The sequence below is a fragment of the Physeter macrocephalus genome, chromosome 12 (genome assembly GCF_002837175.3).
Source record: "Physeter macrocephalus isolate SW-GA chromosome 12, ASM283717v5, whole genome shotgun sequence".
In the NCBI taxonomy this organism is placed as follows: domain Eukaryota; kingdom Metazoa; phylum Chordata; class Mammalia; order Artiodactyla; family Physeteridae; genus Physeter; species Physeter macrocephalus.
This window is the reverse complement of record NC_041225.1, coordinates 27475030-27495416: the sequence shown is the minus strand read 5'-3', so window position 1 is coordinate 27495416 and position 20387 is coordinate 27475030. Positions and strand designations below refer to the sequence as shown.

Sequence of the window (20387 nt, the reverse complement as noted above, 5' to 3'; positions counted from 1 at the left end):
TGCAAGCTGCTCAGCCCCTCTGTGCCTCAGTCCGTCCATCGTCCATCCAGCAACTGTCAGCGAGGGTCTACCATGTGCCACACTGAGGTGGCTTCATGTTTGTGCTTCTTATCTTGAAAAATTGTATGATGCTCTATGGTCTTCAGTAAGGATGGGAAGAAGAATGGTCAAAAGGACAAACAAGACTAAGGAATACTATGGAAAATAGTTTCTATTGTGATTGTGAGCCTAGAGAAAAGAAAGATGTGTTTGAATTTTTTTTTCTTTTGATGACACTAAATAATTGCCACGTCTGAAGAAGACAGATGACTGAGTTGACATCATGGCATCAGTCATTTCAGCTCCTAGAAAGAACCATTTCTTGACCATTGGCATCACTAAAATGGGATTGCGCTAACATGGTAAGTCACACATAAGTTGTATCAAAACGTCTGTGAAGTTCCCAGGCCCAATTTATAAATGAGCTGAATATATGACAAGGTGGCCGGGAGTTACTTGCTCTTTGCCCTGGAAACTGCCCATGGACCTGGGGAAGTTTCTGCATTTAAAAGAACATATGAAGATATTTCAAACTAAATGAAAATGGAAATACTACTTATCAAAATTCGTGGGATGCAGCAAAAGCAGTGCTAAGAGGGAATTTTACAGTGTTAAATGCATCTATTTAAAAGACCTAAAATTAATCATCTAAGCTCCTACTGTAGGATACGAGACAAAAACAAGCAATATAAAAGCAGAAGAAAAGAAAGAAAAGAGCAGAAAGCAGTGACACTGAAAACAGGAAATCAAGAGAGAAAATCATCAAAATCCAAACCTAGTTCTTTGACAAAAATCAATAAAATTTATAAGACTCTAGCCAGGCTAACCAAGAAAAAAGAGAGAAGACATGAATTACTAATATCAGAAATGAAAAAGGGGTCATCACTACTGATCACATGGACATTAAAAGGAAAATAAAGGAATATTATGAACAAATCTATGTCAACAAATTTTATAACCTAGATGAAATGGGCCAATTCCTTGAAAGACACAACCTACTTACTAAAACTCATACAAGGAGAATTAGATAATCTAAATAGGCCAATATCTACTTAAGAAATGTAATCGATAAAGAATAACCTTCCAAAAATAGAAGGCACCAGGCCCAGGCCCAGATGGTTTCACTGGTGAATTGTATAAAACATTTAAGGAAGAAGTGGTACCAATTCTCTACAATCTCTTCCAGAAAACAGAAGTGGAGGGGAGGCCCCCTAATTTATTCTATGAGGCCAGCATTACCCTTATAGAAAAATCAGGAAAAAATCAGCATTGTAAGAAAGGAAAACTATAGATGAACATAGCTACAGAACTCCTCAACAAAATTAGCAAGTCAAATCCAACTAAATCAAATCCAACAAAAAATTAGCAAAGCAAAACTAACAGTGTATAAAGGAAATCATCCACCATGACCAACTGGGATTTATACCAGGTATGCAAGGTTGGTTCAACATTCAAAAATGAATTAACATAACCCATCACATAAAACAAGCTAAACAACAAATACCACACAATAAATCAAGAGAAGCAGAAAAAGCATTTGACAAAATATACTACCCATTCATGATTAAAACTGTCAGCAAACTAAGAATAGAGGAAAACGTCCTCAGTTTGATAAAGAACATCGATAAAAACCTACAGCTAACAGCATAATCAATGGTGAGAAACTAGATGCTTTCCCCCTAAGGTCCTGAATAATGCCGAGATGTCCCTCCCCTTTTTACCACTCCTACTGAACATGGTACTAGAAGTCCTAACTAACGCAGACAGAACAAAGACCTTTTGGAAGACCAAAAGAACGTGCCTGCAGTTCTGTCTTCTCTGGGCCCTCACACCGTCCTCTCTCCAGGCACCGTCTTCTATGGAGTAACAGACATCCCTGTCCCAAACCGTCGAGCTTTCCACCAGAGCCTGTCTGTGCTGGACCATTCTCCCGCAGCTCTGGGAGGAGGACGCAGGCAGACACCGGCGACGGGTGACACTCCACGTGCCTCCCTGTGACTCGCATCTGGAGTTGGGACTCTATCCAGACGGCCGAGAGCAGGAAGAGGAAGAGCCAGCACCGGTCCTCCTTAACCACGTCACCCTTGCCCGTGGCTTTCCTGGAGGTGTCTGGGAGAAAGCCAGGGCTAAAGTGGGAAACAGTTTCCCCCTCTTCTCTCCTGGTACCACTGGGAAGGTCTCATACTGCTTAAAAATCTCATAGAGCAGAAATCGAGAGGGAAGCACACACACAGCCTCACGACACATCAGAAAGAGAAACGCCCCTCTCTAGAAAAATACACTGTTCATACAGCCAAAACAAGAAAAGCAGCTGGAGAAACGCTGTCTATTAATCCCAGCTTGAACAGGTTAACAGCCAGTCACTCAGTGGGTTTTAGGTGCCAATGCAAGCAGAGGCGCTGGATGTACGCTGGTCACGAAGGGGATGGGACCACTGGTCCCAAGCACACCCCACAACCTCGCCAATACAACACAACAGAAACTGCTTCGACGTAACTCAGGCCTGTCTTTCCTGCTTTTGTTTGTTTGTTTGTTTTCAAGAAATGCAAATTAAAGTACCTTTAAACGGATTCTCTCAGTCTAGCAGACCCAGCCTTGCTGTGTGTGAAGAGTCACTGGGAATCAGTGAAGCCCTTCATGCCAGAAGAATCCGGAGACATGAAATACGCACAGCTCCGCACCAGCCAGAAGCCTGTCTCCCCTGCATGGAGAGCACGCCTTGAAAAAGAGGGCAAGTCAGAATCTGGAAGGAAACGTATTTCCCGGTGGATCTGTTTTTTCTGGAAGGTTCCCACATATAGTCATGACCTGCCAAAATCTAGGTCGGTATAAATGCGGTAGAAGTGCTCTCATTAATCATTTAGAAAACATTAAATGAAAACACTCCTACACAATTCATGTCACCGCGTCCCCTGCAGCACTGCAGACCCACTCGGCAGCCACAGAGTCAGAGCAGGATGCACGAGAGATCACGCGGGCCCCGTGCTGGGCAGAGAACTTGAAGGGAAAAGCAAGCGGAGGAATGTCAGCTTGACTGCGGGGGGGCACACAGGCACAGGACTTCCCTGGCGTGGAGACGGTCTGGACCTCCCGCCACCCACTCGCCTGTGTGCTGGGCGGGTGGCGTCCTCTCTCAACTTTCCTGGCCGCCCGCCCGGCAGGACAGGGGACTGGGACACGGCCAGGCTGCTGGGAGGCCCGAGCGTGCTGATGGGATGGCGCATGGTGCCTGGTGGACGCCCAGCGGAGCGCAGACTCGGTGGACCCTCTGCCCACGGTCGGCAGGCTCAGCTCTCCCCCGAGGGGCCTGGCAGTTCCTCTTGCCGTCCAGGCAAGCAGGACCCGGTGCCTGACTTGCTGCTCTGCACTTGCTTCCCTGGACCCGGCGCCCACCCCCGTCCTTCCCGGACCCCTGCGACCCGGCGGCACGCGAGGAGCGGAGCCCCTGCTTCTTCTGCTCTGCCATGAGGACACAGGTCGGGGGACGCCCGTGCCTGGCGGAGAGCACAGAGTCCCTCACCCACCACAGAACAACCCTCAACGAGACACTTCCAACTTCAAGGCTGCATCTGAAACAAAAAACCAGCCTGAGCGAGTCCTAGACGACTAAAGGGGTAACTCAGTGCTGCCCCAGAGCCCTGAGGCAGGAAGGGGAATTCAGGATGGCCCACACTGCCTCTGCATGAGTCTGAAACGCGGAGTCTGGTGCAGGTGGCGCTGGGAACGCACGTGTCTCCCACGTTTCTCGCGGGAGACGGGTTACAGGAGGCTTCACTCGGGTGTCCTGACGACGGAGGTGGCGCCCCGAACTGAACATTATCGTCTCTCTTAACCATCTGTTCTGGGAAAGACTGGAAATGCCAGAGTTCGTTAGGAGAGTGAGCAATGTGAAAAGCTGTAGGGCTTACCAACCAGCCTTCTCAGATTGAGGAAAATACGCTTGGGGTGATAAACCCTGAAGAGTTCCGGCACAGAGGAAAGTAAACTGGAAATCTAACCTAAGCAGCAGATGTTAACTCTGAGACATGAGTTAATTTTCTCATGGAAAACAAAGTAAGACATTTGAAATGTGCTGAACAATTCTGAACCACCATGTATGGTTATGTGTTGATAAAAAGGTTCTGAATTTAGTCTGAGAACTAGAAATGGGACTTGCATGATTCTGGAGGGAGGGCAGGAAAGGACTGAAGACCCAGTGACAGTTCACCTTTGCTGACCCAGGCGCGGAGGGAGCTGATGGGAGCCAGAAGGTCAATCAGAGTGTCTGTCTCATCGGCTTTAGTCTGACTCGGTAATTCATAAGGACTAAGTTCTGAAATAAGACTTCGTATGAAATCATTATAGCTCTAATAACTTAAACTAAACACACAGATTTGAATTTAGTATCAGAAGAGGCACTGCGATCTGTGCGTTTCTTAGACAACAATCAAAATGTTTTTCATTTCTAACAGAGAGATCTGTGGCTTCACAGTTTTCCTCCAGGTGCACGGAAAGCTGGAGTGAACTGTCCTACGCAGAGGTGCACTTTGACAGCCCGAAGCTCACTTCCAACATTACGCTTTCTTTCGAACAGGAGACAGAATTCCAACAACGGACAGAAAAGATGGTGCTGGGATGGGAAACCTTAGTGTCCTACAAGAGGCTGAAAAGAACTCCATCAGGAATGGGTATGTTAATGGCATCAGGAATGGACATTTCATCTGTTTTGAAGGTAAAATTTCAATGAATATGCACAACTTAAAGAGTGAACCCAAATGTAATGTTAATAATAATGTATCAACACTGGTTATCAATTGTAACAAAGGCACCAGACCAAAGCAAGACGTTCATAAAAAAACACAGTAAATGATCTCGTAATATCATCCATGGATATAATCCCTCTCAACAGTTCTCAAGAATACAAACCCAGTAAGAGGAGAAGCCATCTGTTTTAGTGTAACAATTACAATATCAAAAATAATTTGCTTAAAAGCAAATTAAAGGGAGAAGGCTATTATAAACATATGAAGAACGGCTCTCAAAAGAGAAACAACGTGAAGGGTTTTGAAAAGGTACTTTAAAGCCTTAACAGGAACAGTAATTCTGAACTTGTCAACATTAAAGACAAACAAAACCCAAAACACTTATCTGGGAAAAGGCTGGCATCCGTGACCCTCTTGTTTCCTCCCCGGGAGCTGAGATGGGAGCGGGTTTCCCGGGAGGGGTGGATGCTCCGCGGGGTGTGTAGGGTGGTACAGGGGTGTCTGTCTTCAGGGCCAAAGACGATGTGGGCAGGGAGCGTGGGGGACCCTTGCTAAGCTGACAAAAAGGTTATGTTGGTATTTTTTAGAGTTAGGAACAATATTTCCCAGAATGGGAGAAGATATTTGCAAGATTCATAACAAATAAAGGATTAAAAACCTAAAATATGTAAAGAACTACAACAAATCAATAAGAAAAAATAACCCAATGGAAACGTGGGCAGATTATGAAGGATTGGGTCCCCTCAGAGGAAACTGCAACAGCCAGTAACACACAAAAGCCATTTAACCCTAGAAGATGTAACGAGAGGTAGAATTTCAGACCTGCCAGATAGAAGTCTTATTGATAAGACTTATTCACAAGTGGGGAAACAAAAACTTGAATACACTGGTTTTGGGAATCTAAATTAGTATAACTACTTTGGAAAGTAATTTGACCATTTCTTGTAAGATTGGAAGTACAACCACCACACAGCCTGGCACTGACACTTTAAATTTATACCTTAGAGAAATGCAGGAACATGTGGCCAAAGAGAAGCACGCACCACAATGCATCGTTCATTAGGGTCTGGAATTGGAAAGATCCTACTTGCTCACCTTATGGATATGTATGGATACAGATAATGTTACGTGGGAAAAAGAGGCACAATGTAGAAAGATACGCTCCTCATGTACATTTCAAAAGCCTGCGGTTCTCTCTGTATTGTGTGTGTGTGTGTGTATCTGTGTGTATGCAGTGGAAATGTTAAAACATGATATGGAAACACAAATTCACGCTAAGCTGCTTTGGGAGGGGATGGAAATGGGGAGCTTTAAAGGCTGAATCAATAATACTAGAGCTTATTACCAAAAAAGTCTGAAGTAAATATGAAAACAATGTTAATATTTGTTAACTATCTGAGTGCTTAATAAAACTCTTTTTTGACATTAAAAAAAATTTAATTTTTGTTGAGTAAAGAGTGGATTCAACCAGGAGGCATCCCAACATAGGACTTCTCAAAAGGGACAGAATTGGATGGGTAAGAGTACACAGGACGTGAGTGACAGAAAAATCAAGCGTCTCCACCTGCGGGAACCATTCAAGCAGCCCGGTGACATCTGGTTCCGCGAAACTGTGTGTGAGGACCCTGCTGGAAGCACAATCAGAGTTCTAGACAGGGGCCTGCCATCCCTCAAGCAGCGGGACGCCGCCAGGAAAGACAGCCTTGCCCGGCAGAGGGGACAGGCTCTCACGGTGCCGCCGAGGCGCCGGGCTCAGGCCACTGTTCTGACATCTTCTACCGGCACGACCGGCGCTGAAGCTCTGGGTTTCCCGAGCTGTGTGACAGTTACAGGTGGAGAAGCTCGGTGGCCGGGTGTCACCCTAGCGTGTCACATCTGGGTGTGTCCTGCTGGGGTGTGGGGACCCCACGTCAAGGAGGAGACGCGAGCTGTCTGTTCACAGCCCCCCGCCAGGGCTTCTCGACCCCACACCTGAGAATGAGCTCTGCTCACCACGCTGTGGGCAGTCTGGGATGCTTGACGCGAGCAGCTTCTGGCCCGGCCTCTCGGGCCTGGAATTACAGGGAGGCACATACGGCAAAGCGGGGAGCGGCAACCGACGGAGAGCGCGAAGAGGGAGGACACAGGTGAGGGACGAGCGAGGACAGAGCTCAAGGAAGGGGCTCCTCCAGCCCCCGGTGGCCTGTTCAACAACCACTGCCCTCATTCTTTCTTGCGAACAAGGGTGAGAATTCCAAACGACTGATTAAAAGGCGGCCTGAGTGTGTGAAAACACACACTCCCTGAAAGTAACTCCATGAAAACTGCTAGAAATGTCAGAGGATATACAAGACCACAATACTCTTCCTTTCTTAGATGAAAATTAAAAAAGAAAATTGCATGATTTTTACTTATGGTTCATTACGACTTGTTATGAATATTCTGAATGGGTAAAAATTATGCCCAATATTTAAATAAAACATATTAAAGCTCATTCATAAATGTTATTTATTTGTTTATATCATTAGAGCTTCCTTTTAAAAGCACAGTGTAATGACCTGCTCTGCTTATATACTGGAAGCTAAAATGAAATGAATGAATCAAAATCTCACATTTAGGCTTGTTACGCCACGAAATGAGAAGAAAAATGAGTAAACATTCAGCATATCATTATGGATGAATGTTAACACACTTTAGCTCAAATATACGTATGGTTTATGTCTATTTCATAATTTAAGTCAGCTGCTTAATGATGCAGGGCCACAGCTCCTCTCTACCCCTATCCCAGTGCAATTTAATTCCAGGCAGAATCCGAAGCCTGCGTTCAGCGTGCACATCCTTAGGACGAGATGGTCTAAGAGTTCAGGGGAAGGATGACAGAGTTCTACACCTGGACCCGAGGACCTGATTCCTCATTTCACAGGAAGCTCGGCGTCACCTCCATGAACCTCTGTCCGTGAGGAGAGAGAGCAGGGCCGCAGTGGCCACAGGACAGGGTACCTGTAGTTTAGAGCCACTGGGCGATGGCCTGCGCGCTCAGAGTTCTGAGCTTTTGTCAGCAGCAGACAGAACGCCCGTCGGCATCAGCTGCCGACCCCCGGACCCAGCGGAGGGTCCCGCGCTCTGCCGCGAGCGTGACCAGGCCCGGGGGTGAGGGGGAGGCAGTGGGCAGGCCGGCGTGGCAGCCGTCAGGCCACAGTCCGGCACGGTGGGAAGAAACATTTTTTTCCTATGCTGAAGGGAAACATAGCTGCTTCCTACCAGAAGCATGGGAACAGCCGTCTCTTGATTATCAAGGCTGCCAGGTAGAATTTATTGAACAGAAATATCCCCACACTTCCCCACGTAACATGCCTTTAACCTTTCCATCGAACACCTTTCCACTATGAAGAAGTGGCAACAGAGACACATCCTCTTTTGGGGTAGAAGCCTGCTCATCGCCTTCTGCGGAAGGGATGGACCACAAACGGCTAGGAAGCGTAGGCGAGAGAGGGACGCGGGACCTCCCACGCTGGCGACAACCAGGGGGTGCTGGGCCTCTCCAGACGAGCACGGGAGGACGTGGACTCCCCTACAACGCCAGGCGCACGGACGAGACTTACGGAGCGAGAGGACGGATACAGCCCTGCCCGCCAGCGCTGGGGGCTTCCCGGCACAAGTGCGGGAGGGTGACCTTCCGAGAGAGGAGGCGGACGTGTCTGCCTGCCCGGGGCAGACACCACGGGGCCCCCAGAGCAGGAAGCGCAGGCGGGTGAGCAAAGCCGGGGGGCCTCCCACCCACTTCTCAACCTGTGGAGCCACCACTGCGGCTGGGGCCACACCCCTGAACGCTTGCTCACCAGGGCTCCTGGCTTTGGGCCCTTCTCGCCTGGTCCTCCGGAGACTAGCTGGACCCGACAGGCCACTGGGTGGTGAGAAGTTTCACAAATTTGGGACGGGGACCCTGCCGCCCCTTTCCTGACTCTGAGTGGTATAGCACGTCTGGTTCACTTCCACTCAGTCGAGCCAACCTCATCAAGACAACCGGTCTGATTTCTGCCCTGTTGTAGGTTTTAAAACCTACCTTTTTTCCCCCTTTCTACAAGGGGTGAGTTCCTTTAGTCAAAAAGAAGAAAAAGAATTTTTACACTAGTGAGGCTAAAAGTCTAATGGTACCTCACGCTGCAAATGCTCCTTCAAGCCTGGGAAAACTCAGGGCAATACAGACCAACTCCCATTACGTGAAATGTGGAGATGATGAAGGATAAAGCACTGAGGACTAGGAAAGCCTAAACCCCCAACGTTTCCTGTGTCCCCCAAAGAAACAGGATCTGAGATTTAAGGAAAAACAACACAAAAAGAAGTTGAGAAACGTGTTTTCACTTCTGGTCTTCTTAGTTCATCGTTTACCTACCAAGTTAAGGAAGATGTTGATTTGATTTTTTGAAACTTCTACAAAAATTACCATCTGTATTATTAATTGGGCCTTTGTAGTCTCTTGTCCTGTTTTTATATTTTCTTCCTCAATCAGGCTCTGCATTTCCTGGCAACCAGGACCTTTCTTTGTCGCTCCACTGCTGCATCCAACAGACGCTGACCAGCCAATCTTACACAAGATGGCAGCGATCGACGGTGTGTCACTCGTGAATCAAGAACAGATAAGAAAAATAGCCAGTGCAGTGATTACTACGTGCGGCCACTTCTAAGCAATGTACACGTACGACCTCATCTACTCTTCATGACTCTCCAGGAAGAAGCACGGTTACCACCCCTGTTGTACCGATAAGGACACCGGGGCAGAGATGCCGAATCACTGGCCCAAGGTCACACACGAGTAAGAGGAGGGGCCAGGATTTAACACGGAGTCTGGCTCCAGAGCCCGGGCTTTCAGTACCCATGCTTATGCTGCCTCTCAGAGGTCCTTCCAAACTGTTTTACATTTAATACAAACATTTGATGGGTTTCAAACATATTTACAAGGTTCTCCACCAAGAGATGTTCATTCTACCTCAAGGCTGCTCCAGAAGCCTCTTTGTAACCGGCCCTCTCCCTTCCCCAAGTCTTATTTCTGGCCACCTTCCGACAACTACCCCACCCTGCAGCCCAGTGTCTCCAAATGATGGTCCTGACCCCATGGTGGGCTGCAACCAGACTTTTAAATAAATTAAATAAATCAGAACGGACATTAGGAGAAAATGGCACAGACTAAGTACTGCTGCATGACTGTCTGTCTCTGTTTCATTTCTGTGTGTACGTTTGCACTAGGTCATGATACAAGATTATCTTTTACTCCGGAGCACAGTCTGAAGGTCACCACCGAATCGTCATACCAGATCTTAGCGCCATGGCACAGCAGGTGCCCGAGAAATGGCTGTGGATGTGCAGACGGATGCGTCAGTGGGTCTGTCCAGGTCAGTGTGTTCAGGAGCCAGAGTGAGGTCACCCTGTAGGTCAAGGCCCACTGCGGGCCGCTCGTCTGATGACCAGGACTGGATACGTAAGTGCAGGCAAAGCAAAGCACATGCAAAAGCAATGACGTTAACCCCCAGCCTTACCCCTGCGCCCAGGGTACACGTGAGGGTAGTACTCGTAATAGAGATCTGGCTGATCCAGGTTTCCGAAGGGCTCAAACTCCATCTCGGCATTCTGGAAAAGGCCCAGCTTCACCAGCAGTGCCAGCCTCACAAACCAAAGCTAAAAACACAAAATATAATTGAAATAATAGGTTATCTGTGTATCGCAGGTTCAGAGATTCCTATTTCCTTTTAATTTGATATTAGAGCTCGATTTCAAATACATTAAAACAAGAGCTAAACTAACTTTCTTTCTTAGCATGTTTGCATAAGTACAGGTTTATAAATTTATAAAAATGGATTTAAAAAGAGACACCCCCTGCCCGAAGGAGAGCAGAATCCAGGGGTTGGGGTGAAGGAGGGGGGAGGCCGGCGAAGACAGGGGGAGCGGGCGGCGGAGCTGTGTCGGGGGAGCGGCGAAGGGCGTGGCGTCTCGGGGGGAGGGGCATGGGGGGCGCAGCAGGTTCCAGTGGCCAGAACCCAGGGCACCTTCAGGAAACCAGGGGAGGCCACGTGAGAGGGTGGGGCTGGGGCCTCGGAAGTGACCCAAGTCAACCTCGTTCCACCACGGAGAGAAACGAGGTGCACAAGCAGTGACCACGTGGCAAGCGCCGGACTGAAAAGCCGGGCACCGCTCCGAGCTCGGCCCGCCGCCGCCGCCGTGCACGGCGCCTGTAACCTGGGGGCGGCGCGCGGGGCTCGCAGCTGCAGAGCAGGAAGGTGGCGGCAGTCTGTGGGACGACGGGGAAGAGGGAGCGGGGTGGGCTCGCGCGGGAAGCGCCACCCTGGCCGTGCGGATGGGCTTCAGAGACGAGGAAGGAAAACCTCCTCCGCTTGGGCCAGAGGCCGGGGGAGGGAGCGCCGCGTGTGTAGCGTGGGCCGTGCGCTCTGACCGCCCCCCCGCAGCTCCCCGTGGGCGGGCGGAGAAACAGGCGCACAGCCCAGACCGCTGCGCCCCGAGGTCTCCAGGGCCCCTCCTCTCACCAGCTCTTCACGGACCTGGTTTGATTGTGGGGGGGGGTTCCCATAGAATGTCGAATAAAAGCAGACGCCCCGTGGAGAGGCAGGAACTGAAGGACTTCTGCAGCCGCTCCTTCTCGTCAGAGGAGCCTCCTGTGTTCAGAACTCTACTTTCCGTGCTCCCCCCTCTTTAAGAATTTAAGGCCCTCCCAGCCCCCAGACGCTGCTGAAGCCGAGAAGGATGGGGCGATACCTGCAGGGAGTCGGCGGTATGGCTGGTCGGCAGCCCGCTCTTGCCGTAGCCTTGGCCGTGGGCTGTAAGGAGCCGCCCGCACAGGTCCACGGCTGCCCTCCAGTTCTTGCAGCTCTGAAAGACACGGGGACACGTCACCAAGGGCTCGGCCGGACGGGCGACAGGCAGGAAGGGTGCCGAGCTGGAGACGCGCTTCGAGAGGAGCGAAAGAGAGTGTATCTCACCAGTTAGCCACGGACAGAGCGCGGGGGCAGAATTCTCGTCGAAAGCTCCCCGACCACAAAACCGTAAGGCTGCTTTCCTTTTCAGCAGGACACCTCTCTACCTTGTGATTTTTCTCAAATTACAATCGAATATTTAATTTTAATCTGTGTGCTGGATATATCTATCTAAGGTCGGTGTGTGATTGACTGTAAGTGGTTTATATGTTTAACACGATTCTGTGTTCTCAATATGAAAAATAAATCAATGAACTACGCCGACGCAACGTGTTCTAGGCCGTGTGTCCGCATGCAGCGCTTCATGTTATAACTAGAACCACAGGGTCGCTGGCTGATGCCGACACACGGGCTCAGGGACCCGGCCTCACCGTGCCCACCTCTGCCCTGATGCGACCCAGAAAGGAGGGCCACCAGGCAAACGGGCGGGGAAACATCACCAGAGGGAACGTTTGACCCTTGAAGAAGCTAGAAGTGGATGCTGGACGCAGGCTCTCCCGACAGAACAGGCACCACCCGCCGCCGCGTCAGCGCACGGCCCAGCCCGCACGGCAGAGGCTGGGCAGGTCTGCGGAACAGGGGGTGAACGCACATCTTTGCACCTGCTAACCTTGGCTCCAGCAAGGAAGGGGGACGGTAAACTGCTGTTTTCAAGGACGCACTGAGTGATTTTGTGTCTGCGAAGTGCTTCTTGAACAAGAAGCCGGGGGTGCCGGGGGGGGGGGGGGCGTGCCCAGCCTGTTCTTTCCTCAGTTAGAATTCACATTTCTTTCTATGACGCAGTCAGCAAGGACCAGCTCCTCGTGGAGGATGCCTCCTTCCTCTTCTCTTTCCCTCACGTGTGTGTGCGCGCGTATGTGTGCATGCCCAGCCCGCTCAGTGCAACCGGGTCGGGGAGGATGTGGGTGTGCCGTTGAGTCCAGGCTCCACGGTGAACTGGTCGTGGGCCCTAACGCAGGCCGCCTGCCCGCCCCAGCCACGGGCACCTCAGGCTCCTCACGGCTCCTCCTGACCCACAGGTCGTGGCTTTTTAGTGCTGAGTGATCTTCCAGCGTCTGGACGAACCACCGTTACCCGTTCACCTGCTGAAGGGCACCTTGGCCACGTCCAATTTTTGGCCACAGTGAATAAAGGGGCTATGAACATGCAAGTGCAGGCTTTTGTGTGGACAGGAGTTTGAAATCCTCTGGGCAAACAGCAAGGAGCAGAACTGCCGGACCGGACGGCAGGGTCATCTGGCTTTACAAGGGCCCTCAAGGCTGTGCACACCTCCTGCTCTCCATCAGCAGAGAGCGGAGCCTGCTGGCCACACGCCCGCCAGCACCTGCGGGGTCAGAGTCTGGATTCCAGCCGCTCTCACAGGCGTGCGGCGGTCTCTCAGTGTTGCGTGGGCTTCTGAACACTTTCTCGCATTATTTTCCCCTCGCGTTATTTTCCTCACTGGCCCGACGGCCAGCACCAGCTATCAGATTCCTGTCAGCAAGCTGCAACTGTAACAGGATGACGCAAACCTGATTTCTTCAAATAGATCTTGCAGCTTTTTCTTTCCACGATGAGAAGACTGGCACAGAAACAGCGCAGCGTCAGGCCTCCTCCTCCAGGGCCATATGCTGTCCAGCTCTGAGAGCCACTGGTCCATCCCGAGACCAGACTGGAGCCACTTCCCTCGAAACGGTCCAAAGTACGACAGAAACGATTTCCAGGAACACAGGACTTCCACGTTCTGGCGGGTAGCTCAGAAATATTTTTAGGCTGGTTAAGATAATTTATACTAAAACTATCTTCCGATGCTTTCTCTGGTCTAAATTCAGCGCGACAATCCCTTTCTATGGTAACAGCAGCCGTGTATATCCTCCTTGAGCTGCAGACGTGGAAAGGGACAGGGAAGGGTGTTCTGCCGAGTTCGGAGCAGCTCTGTGTGTACACCTCAGCGGGTCCCGTGTGCTGGGCTTGGCGACGGCCTCTTCCTGCCCCCCTGCGTCACACACGCTGACCCCTCCTGCTGGTGACACTAGGTCGCAGCAGAGCGCATGGGGCGGAGTCTTCCCAGGAAGGGACGCCAGCTGAGAGCGAGTAAGGGGTGACCAGTGAGGAGGGCAGGCGTGAGCAGCCGGGAAGCACAGGAGCAGGAGGGAAGGCCCTGTGGCCCGAGGGGGGGCGGCACAGGTGAGGACGGGCGCAGGTAAGGCCAGGCCCCAGCGCAGGCTTCCAAGAGCGTGGCGACATCCTGGAAACAGCAGCCCCTGCCACGATGAAGGGTGAACCTGAGGGGCCATGCAGATGTCGCCGCAGCACTCGGGAGGGTACCCGGTCCCCCAGGCCCCGCGTCGGCCTGTGGACCACGCCCACCACCTCTTGGCCCCTTCCGCAGGCTCCAGGCGGCTCTGTGCGCCCTCTGAGGAGGCGGGCGCTCACCTGCGGCCCGGGGGCCAAGCAGCCTGCAGGGCCCAGGATACTCCGTGGTCCTGACAGGACACGTGGCCGCTGCCACCTCGGAGGGACTGTGGACCGTGTCCCCTCAATGGCTTGTGACTGGTCCACAGCGAGAAAGGCCCAGAGGCTGAGAAAATTCTACAGGATGAGATGTCTATTGAATACAATAGTAACAAAAGGGGGCTTGTACATGGTACATCTCATTTTTCTCATTATTATTAATTGACATTGAATTTTACAAAAGTTTTAGTCTGCTAAAGACTAGAAAGTAAAAAAAAAAAAAAAAAAAAAAAAAAACCAAAAACAAAAAAACCAAGCGAAAAACCCCAAACCAAACCCCACTGTCCTCGGCGCTGAGGCTGAAAAGCACAGCTGCAGGTGGCCTGTAGCAGTGTGTGGGGTGCAGAAGGCAGGGGGACAAGACTGGGTGACAATCTGGGCCTCTGAGGTATTCAGAGGAAAAGAAACCTAAGCAGCTGGCCGTGTGGCCTGTGCCCACCCGAGACGGAACGTGGGAGAACCTGCCCGTGGAGGGTGGGGGAGCAGAGGGTGTGGGCAGCGGCGGGGCGGGGAGAAGGGGCCGTCTAGTCGGCCAGGCGGGGACACAGAGCCAGAGTGAAGGAAGGTGGCGTCCTGGGAGCAGGGAGGAGACGCGGGCGGGTGGACGTCAGATCCCCGAGACGGGAGGTGAAGGAGCAGCGGCGGGCAGTGAGGAGGCAGCTCCGGGGTCTGCAAGTCGCCAAGCTCCCGGGGGCAGCGCCAGGGACGGCGAGACTCAGTGCTCGTTTCTAACCAAACACTCGGAGGCTTACAGAGCAAAGGCGGACCAAGCTGGAGACAGGCCGACTGCCCGCTGGGAAGGAAGGAGAGAGCTGTGGTCGGGGAAGGATTCTGACCGCAGACCTCTGGAGGTGAGCGCCCGGAGGGAAGGCAAGGCTAGGCTTCTGTCTGGGGGTGGCGTGGGGAGGTGAGGCCATTCATTGAGGAGTAGGGGGAGGGGCGGGGTCTGAAAGAAGCAGGGATCCTTTAAAAAGGCACTGAGAGCAACCAGAAGAGCCCACCGGCACACACACACAGGGGATGGGACTTGGGTCTTGGGGACAACGGGTAACCCAACGTAAAACCTGACTCCTCAGTCTTAGCTTCCTGCGGGCTCAGGGTGGTGGTGAGCAATTAGGGAAATGGCTAACAACGCTCCTCAGGCGCCAGTACCGAGAACTGGGCTGGGAAACACTGCTCTAGGGTGCGGTCTAGCTCACCCATCCTGCCCGCATAAAAGACAGCCTTGCATTCCAGGTAACTGTCAACTGCGACTGTGTCCTGTCTCCTCCTCTGGGTGAGGTCCTAGGGCAGTGGCCTTGTCTAGGGCACTGGTTTTAGCCTCTAACAGTATTTCTTTACTATGGCCCTTATCACGTATAGATGCTCAAAGATTTGTGAAACATGAAATAGTAAATTCATAGAACTACAAAAGGCAGTGAGAAGATAATACATCAGTAATGGAAGAGATGCAAATCACAGTTTACTAGTGACTGACCTTCAACAGCTCCCCCCCGCATCCCCGAAAAAAAGAAAGAAAGAAAAAAAGAGAAAAAAAGCAAATGCCATTGCTTGCCTAAGAAATGAGAAAAAACAATTTTTTAAAAAGAACAAGTCAGGGCAGACAAAGAGACATGAAAGCAAGTACATGCACATGGTACTGGTAAACGTGCACTGCTATACTGTTTCTGAAAAATATGTATTAATAGTCTGTATTAATATGTTTCAAAACTGTCCCTACTCTGACCCAGTCATTCTCCTCCTAGGATTGATCCTAAAGAAATAATCCAAGGAGGACTGGGTCCAGGACCTGCAGGAAAAAATCCACGTGTAGGTGGATCCACGCAGTTCACACCCGTGTTGTTCAAGGGTCAACTGTAAACTGGAATTGTGTTTGTACAACGCAAATACATATATATATCTATCCATATTCACACAGAGACACACTGCATGTATACACACACGTACTAAACTAAACGTTAGTACATAATACCATCATGATATCGCTTATATGTGGAATCTAAAAAAAATGATACAAATGAACTTATATATAAAACAGAAATAGATTCACAGACATAGAAAACAAACTATGGTTACCAAAGGGGAAGTGGTGGGAGGGATAAATTAGGAGTTTGGGATTAACATATACACACTACTATATATAAAATAGGTAACCAACAAGGACCTACTGTATAGCACAGGGAACTCTATTCAATATCTTGTAATAACTTATAATGGAAAAGAATCTGAAAAAGAATATATATACACACATATATATGCGTGTATATATATATATATATATATATACACACACACATAACTGAATTGCTGTGCTATACACCTGAAACTAACACAACATTGTAAATCACCTATACCTCAGAAAAAACGTCAGTGCATACTAACTAAGACGTTAACCACCAGTGGTTTACGCAATCAATTTCTCTTCCATTTTTCTGGAGTAAGAACGCGCTGTTTGTAGAACGAGGAAGAGAGGTCTGGGACTCAAGCACAGGCTGAGCGCCCAGTGGAACAGCTGCCTCACAGACGCGGCCTTTGCGTCCTGGTCTAGGAACGGATGGTGGCTTGTCCACCTCTGCCCCACGTGATGGGGCCCCGACTCTCACCTGATGTGCAGGAACCACATTAATGCCTGTAGGAATAACACATCATTTTTTCTACCAAGTACAGATGTGTACCAAGTACTAAGTACGGCAGCTAAAGCACGAGGGGAGAGGGTTTTTTCTGGGGTGGGTGTGCGGGGTGCTTTAGCTCTAGGACATAAGGAGCCCGTTGACACCGTCCCAGAAAGAATGTGTCTGGGAGCAGAAATATATTAATGAGACTATCTGATCATGGATATTTATGTATTTTTGAAACAAATAAGAAATAGTTATTACACAGCAAAGACTCCTATCTTATTTTATATCCACTATATATATAGGTACCCACCACTAATAAAACATTTAAATGTGTAATAAAATTATTTGCAGTACTTTGCAAATATGAAGTGCTCCATAAATGATTAAAAACAGTAAAATGTATCACATAAAAAGCCTTCGGCTCTTGCTAGGGTTCTTATACTAAGATATGCTTTCTATATTTCAAACCAGATCACCATTAAAAATGAAGCCCAAACCTATCATCTTAATTATTCATTTTTTTTAATAAATGTAATAAGTCTTTTCAAAAGTGGCTTCTTTCCTAACTGAAAATAGAAAGCAGACCTGTTTGTGCTCCTGTTAGTTTCTTCCCACTGACGACTGAGTACAGGCACTCCCACCCCCCCTTCCTTCCCCCCATATACACAGGTTCCGCATTCAAGGACTCAACCAACCTCAGACTGAAAATGTTCAGAAAAAATTCCTGAAAGTTCAAAAAAGCAAAACCTGGACTTGCCTTGCACCGGCAAAGAGTCACGTGGCACTTAGATTGTATTAGGTGTTGTCGGTGATCTAGAGATGATGTCAGGGACACGGGGGATGTGGGCGGGTCACATGCCAATACTACGCCCTTTTATACAGGAGATGTGAGCGTCACGGGTCTCGTATCCGCGGGGGTCCTGGAACCAAACCCCAGGGCACTGAGGGACGGGTGCCAAGGAAGACTCACGCCGATACTTGCCACTCTCGACCGCACGAGCCTTTCTTAGGCCGCGCCCTTTTCTGGTTAATATCACTGGTCGGTAAGTGACACGCAGTCATTTCTAAGCACGCTTACGCTAACCCGGCAGCCAAACTTCTAGGAGTCAGAACGACCTGCTTCCTCGGGACAATCAATAACAAACAGCACGTGGAGGGAGTCTGGGCGCCTCCTGCCCACCCGTCGGCAGCCTGACTGAGGGCTCATCCTGCTCCCCTCTGGCCACTGCGGCTCAGGACCGGAGGTGACCAGACAGTTCCTCTAATCTCTACGTTAAATCTGATTCTCTTCTGGTTTGAGAGTCAGACATGGTGGCAGAGGAAACGGAGAGATGAAATGAATTTCTCTGTATCATAATTTAAAAAGAAAAAAAGAGAGAAAAAAGGGAAAGAACATAAAGAAGTTGCTAGAAAAGCTGACCACTTACAATTTATGACTCCCCAAATAATATCCTTCCTGACAGAACATTCACGTGGCTAAACTACAGGTTTACCGTGTACTTCGAAGACACTTCCAGGCACAGGGATATTTGTGTTCGCGCCGAGTGGGACCAACACAGACTGTCGTGTCCACCAGAGACCTGGCAGCAATCAGGGGCGTCTGACCGCCGCCGGGGGCTCCAGGGGCGCTGGGTGAAGGGGCTGCTGCAGGGGCGTGGCCGAGGCCAGGAGCACCTTGCAGGGGCCGCGATGCAGCCAGGGGCGGCGATGCAGCCAGGGGCCGCGGTGCAGCCAGGGCCGCGACGCAGCTGGGGCCCGGCGACAGGAGCAAGCGCAGGCCAGAGGTGACGGCCGCAGGAGAGCTGTGGCCGTGGGACTGCCGCCAGGAAGGAGCTCGCCGCGCCCACCAGCCCCCGGTGCCCCCTCTCCAACGGGAAGCAGGAGAGCAGGGGCAGGGCAGGAAGGGCCGGAGGACAGACGCGGAGAACGTCCAGGGCTGGCACCGGGTGAACCTGGCCAAGGCAGATTTGCGGCCAAAACTAGTTCGAGGTTTCCAGGGCCCTCCCGGTCTCAGAGTTGAGGCTGAGGGATTATCAGCTTGTTTTCAAGCATGAATACGAGCCGGGGCATTACAGGCAGTCTTCGCACTTCGTTTTTCTTGCTCAGCACTGTTCTGGAAATTTATCCATACTGATGAACGTGGCTCTTGTGCATATTATGGTTTTTAATAAAGTTTTTGGCCAATACAAATCATACAGCACATTCCTGAACATATCTTCATGAACATGTACAGAGTCTTCCTAAAGTATGTGATTGAAAGCGGCACAAGCCATGTATTTTACCAGCTGCTGCTAAACTGCTCTGCAGGCAGCCCTTCCGGTTCAGGCACCCCGCACACGCACCCCTGCTGACATCTGGTGCTACCAATACGATGGGGTTGACACGCCGGACGCTCTTGTTTCACTGAGGTTTCTGTGGTCCCAATGAGGCTGAGCATTTCTTCCATGCTTATTGGCTGTCTGGTGTCCATGAACTGCATCGTCATATCTGTCGCCTGTTTTTTTCTATCGGGCTGTATCTGTTTCTTATAAATCAGACGAAGGTCTTGATGTATATTTCAAATATTTTCTCTCATTTTTAAATGCTATTTATGGTGTTTTTGTTAAACACAGTTTTAAATTTCAAAGTAGTCAGGTTATCGACATTTCCTGGAAGGTTTAGTTTTTTGTGTCTTGTTAAGAAGTGCTTCTCTGGCCCGAGTCGCTAAGAGTCTCTTCTAGTTTTTGAAATTACTTCACTTGGAATTCCCTTCTGGGTCTTCTTAGAAGCAGCGGTCTTTTTATTTTCCCACTTGAACATCCAGTTAATGCCATGCCCTTCATGCATCAGTTCATTCCCTTCTTTCCCCAATAACCTGCCACGCGGCTCTTCCCACACACGTCCCCCGTGCCCATCCTGCACGGCCCCTCGGTGTGGGTTCCGCCCCTGGCCTCCATCCTGCTGCTGCGGCGGGCAAGCGGCGCCTGCTTCACTTTCACTCTTTCCAGCTCTTGTCCTTGTGTGAGTGTCCAGTGAGGACGCAGGGTGGACGCCGCCTCTATCCCACACGTCAAGCGTGCGCACGTGTGCATGGGTGTGCACGCGTGTATGTGCGTGTGCGTGTACGCCCAGACGTGTGCGCTGGATGCAGGGAGGCGGGGGTTACTTCTCCAGCATCGAAAGAGTGTGCACTGCCTTCAGCTTTCGGATGCTCTTTCGCTCTCTCTCAGAGGTGAGGTAGAGCCGGCAGGGCCAGGGTCCCTCTCTATTCTCAGAAAAAGGCTGGAGGAGACAGGGCTGGCCTCTGCCCCCTCCTCCCCATCTCCCTGCACAGCTCTGGGTGGCCTGATGGGCGAGCCAGGTAGCAGGTGTGCAGGAGGGGATGAAGGAGATCCGAGGACAGGCCGGGGCGACGACACAGCATTGGCTCTAATGCCCGGCGCCCCCTTCCTTCAGGACAGCGGGACCTCAGCTCCGCAACCCGCGCGAGCTGGGGCCTGTGATTATAGGCCGCCTGCTGCTTGATGATAATTACGGATTTCTCCAGAGTGTCT

General features: G+C 50.4%; 1 protein-coding gene across 4 annotated transcripts in view; it reads right to left on the bottom strand.

The window, feature by feature from the left end:
* Nucleotides 1–20387, bottom strand: part of TRAPPC12 (trafficking protein particle complex subunit 12) — a 64400-nt gene that overhangs the window by 25454 nt on the left and 18559 nt on the right. For 3 of the 4 annotated variants that reach the window (XM_028496800.2, XM_007100161.4, XM_007100162.4), the window contains 2 exons: nucleotides 11526–11639; nucleotides 10295–10433 (listed from right to left, as the gene is read on the bottom strand). The exons of the other annotated variant lie outside the window; for it this stretch is intronic. In XM_028496800.2, coding sequence (XP_028352601.1) covers nucleotides 10295–10433; nucleotides 11526–11639 — 253 coding nt within the window. The remainder of the gene's footprint in view (nucleotides 1–10294; nucleotides 10434–11525; nucleotides 11640–20387) is intronic. 4 annotated transcript variants of the gene reach the window in all.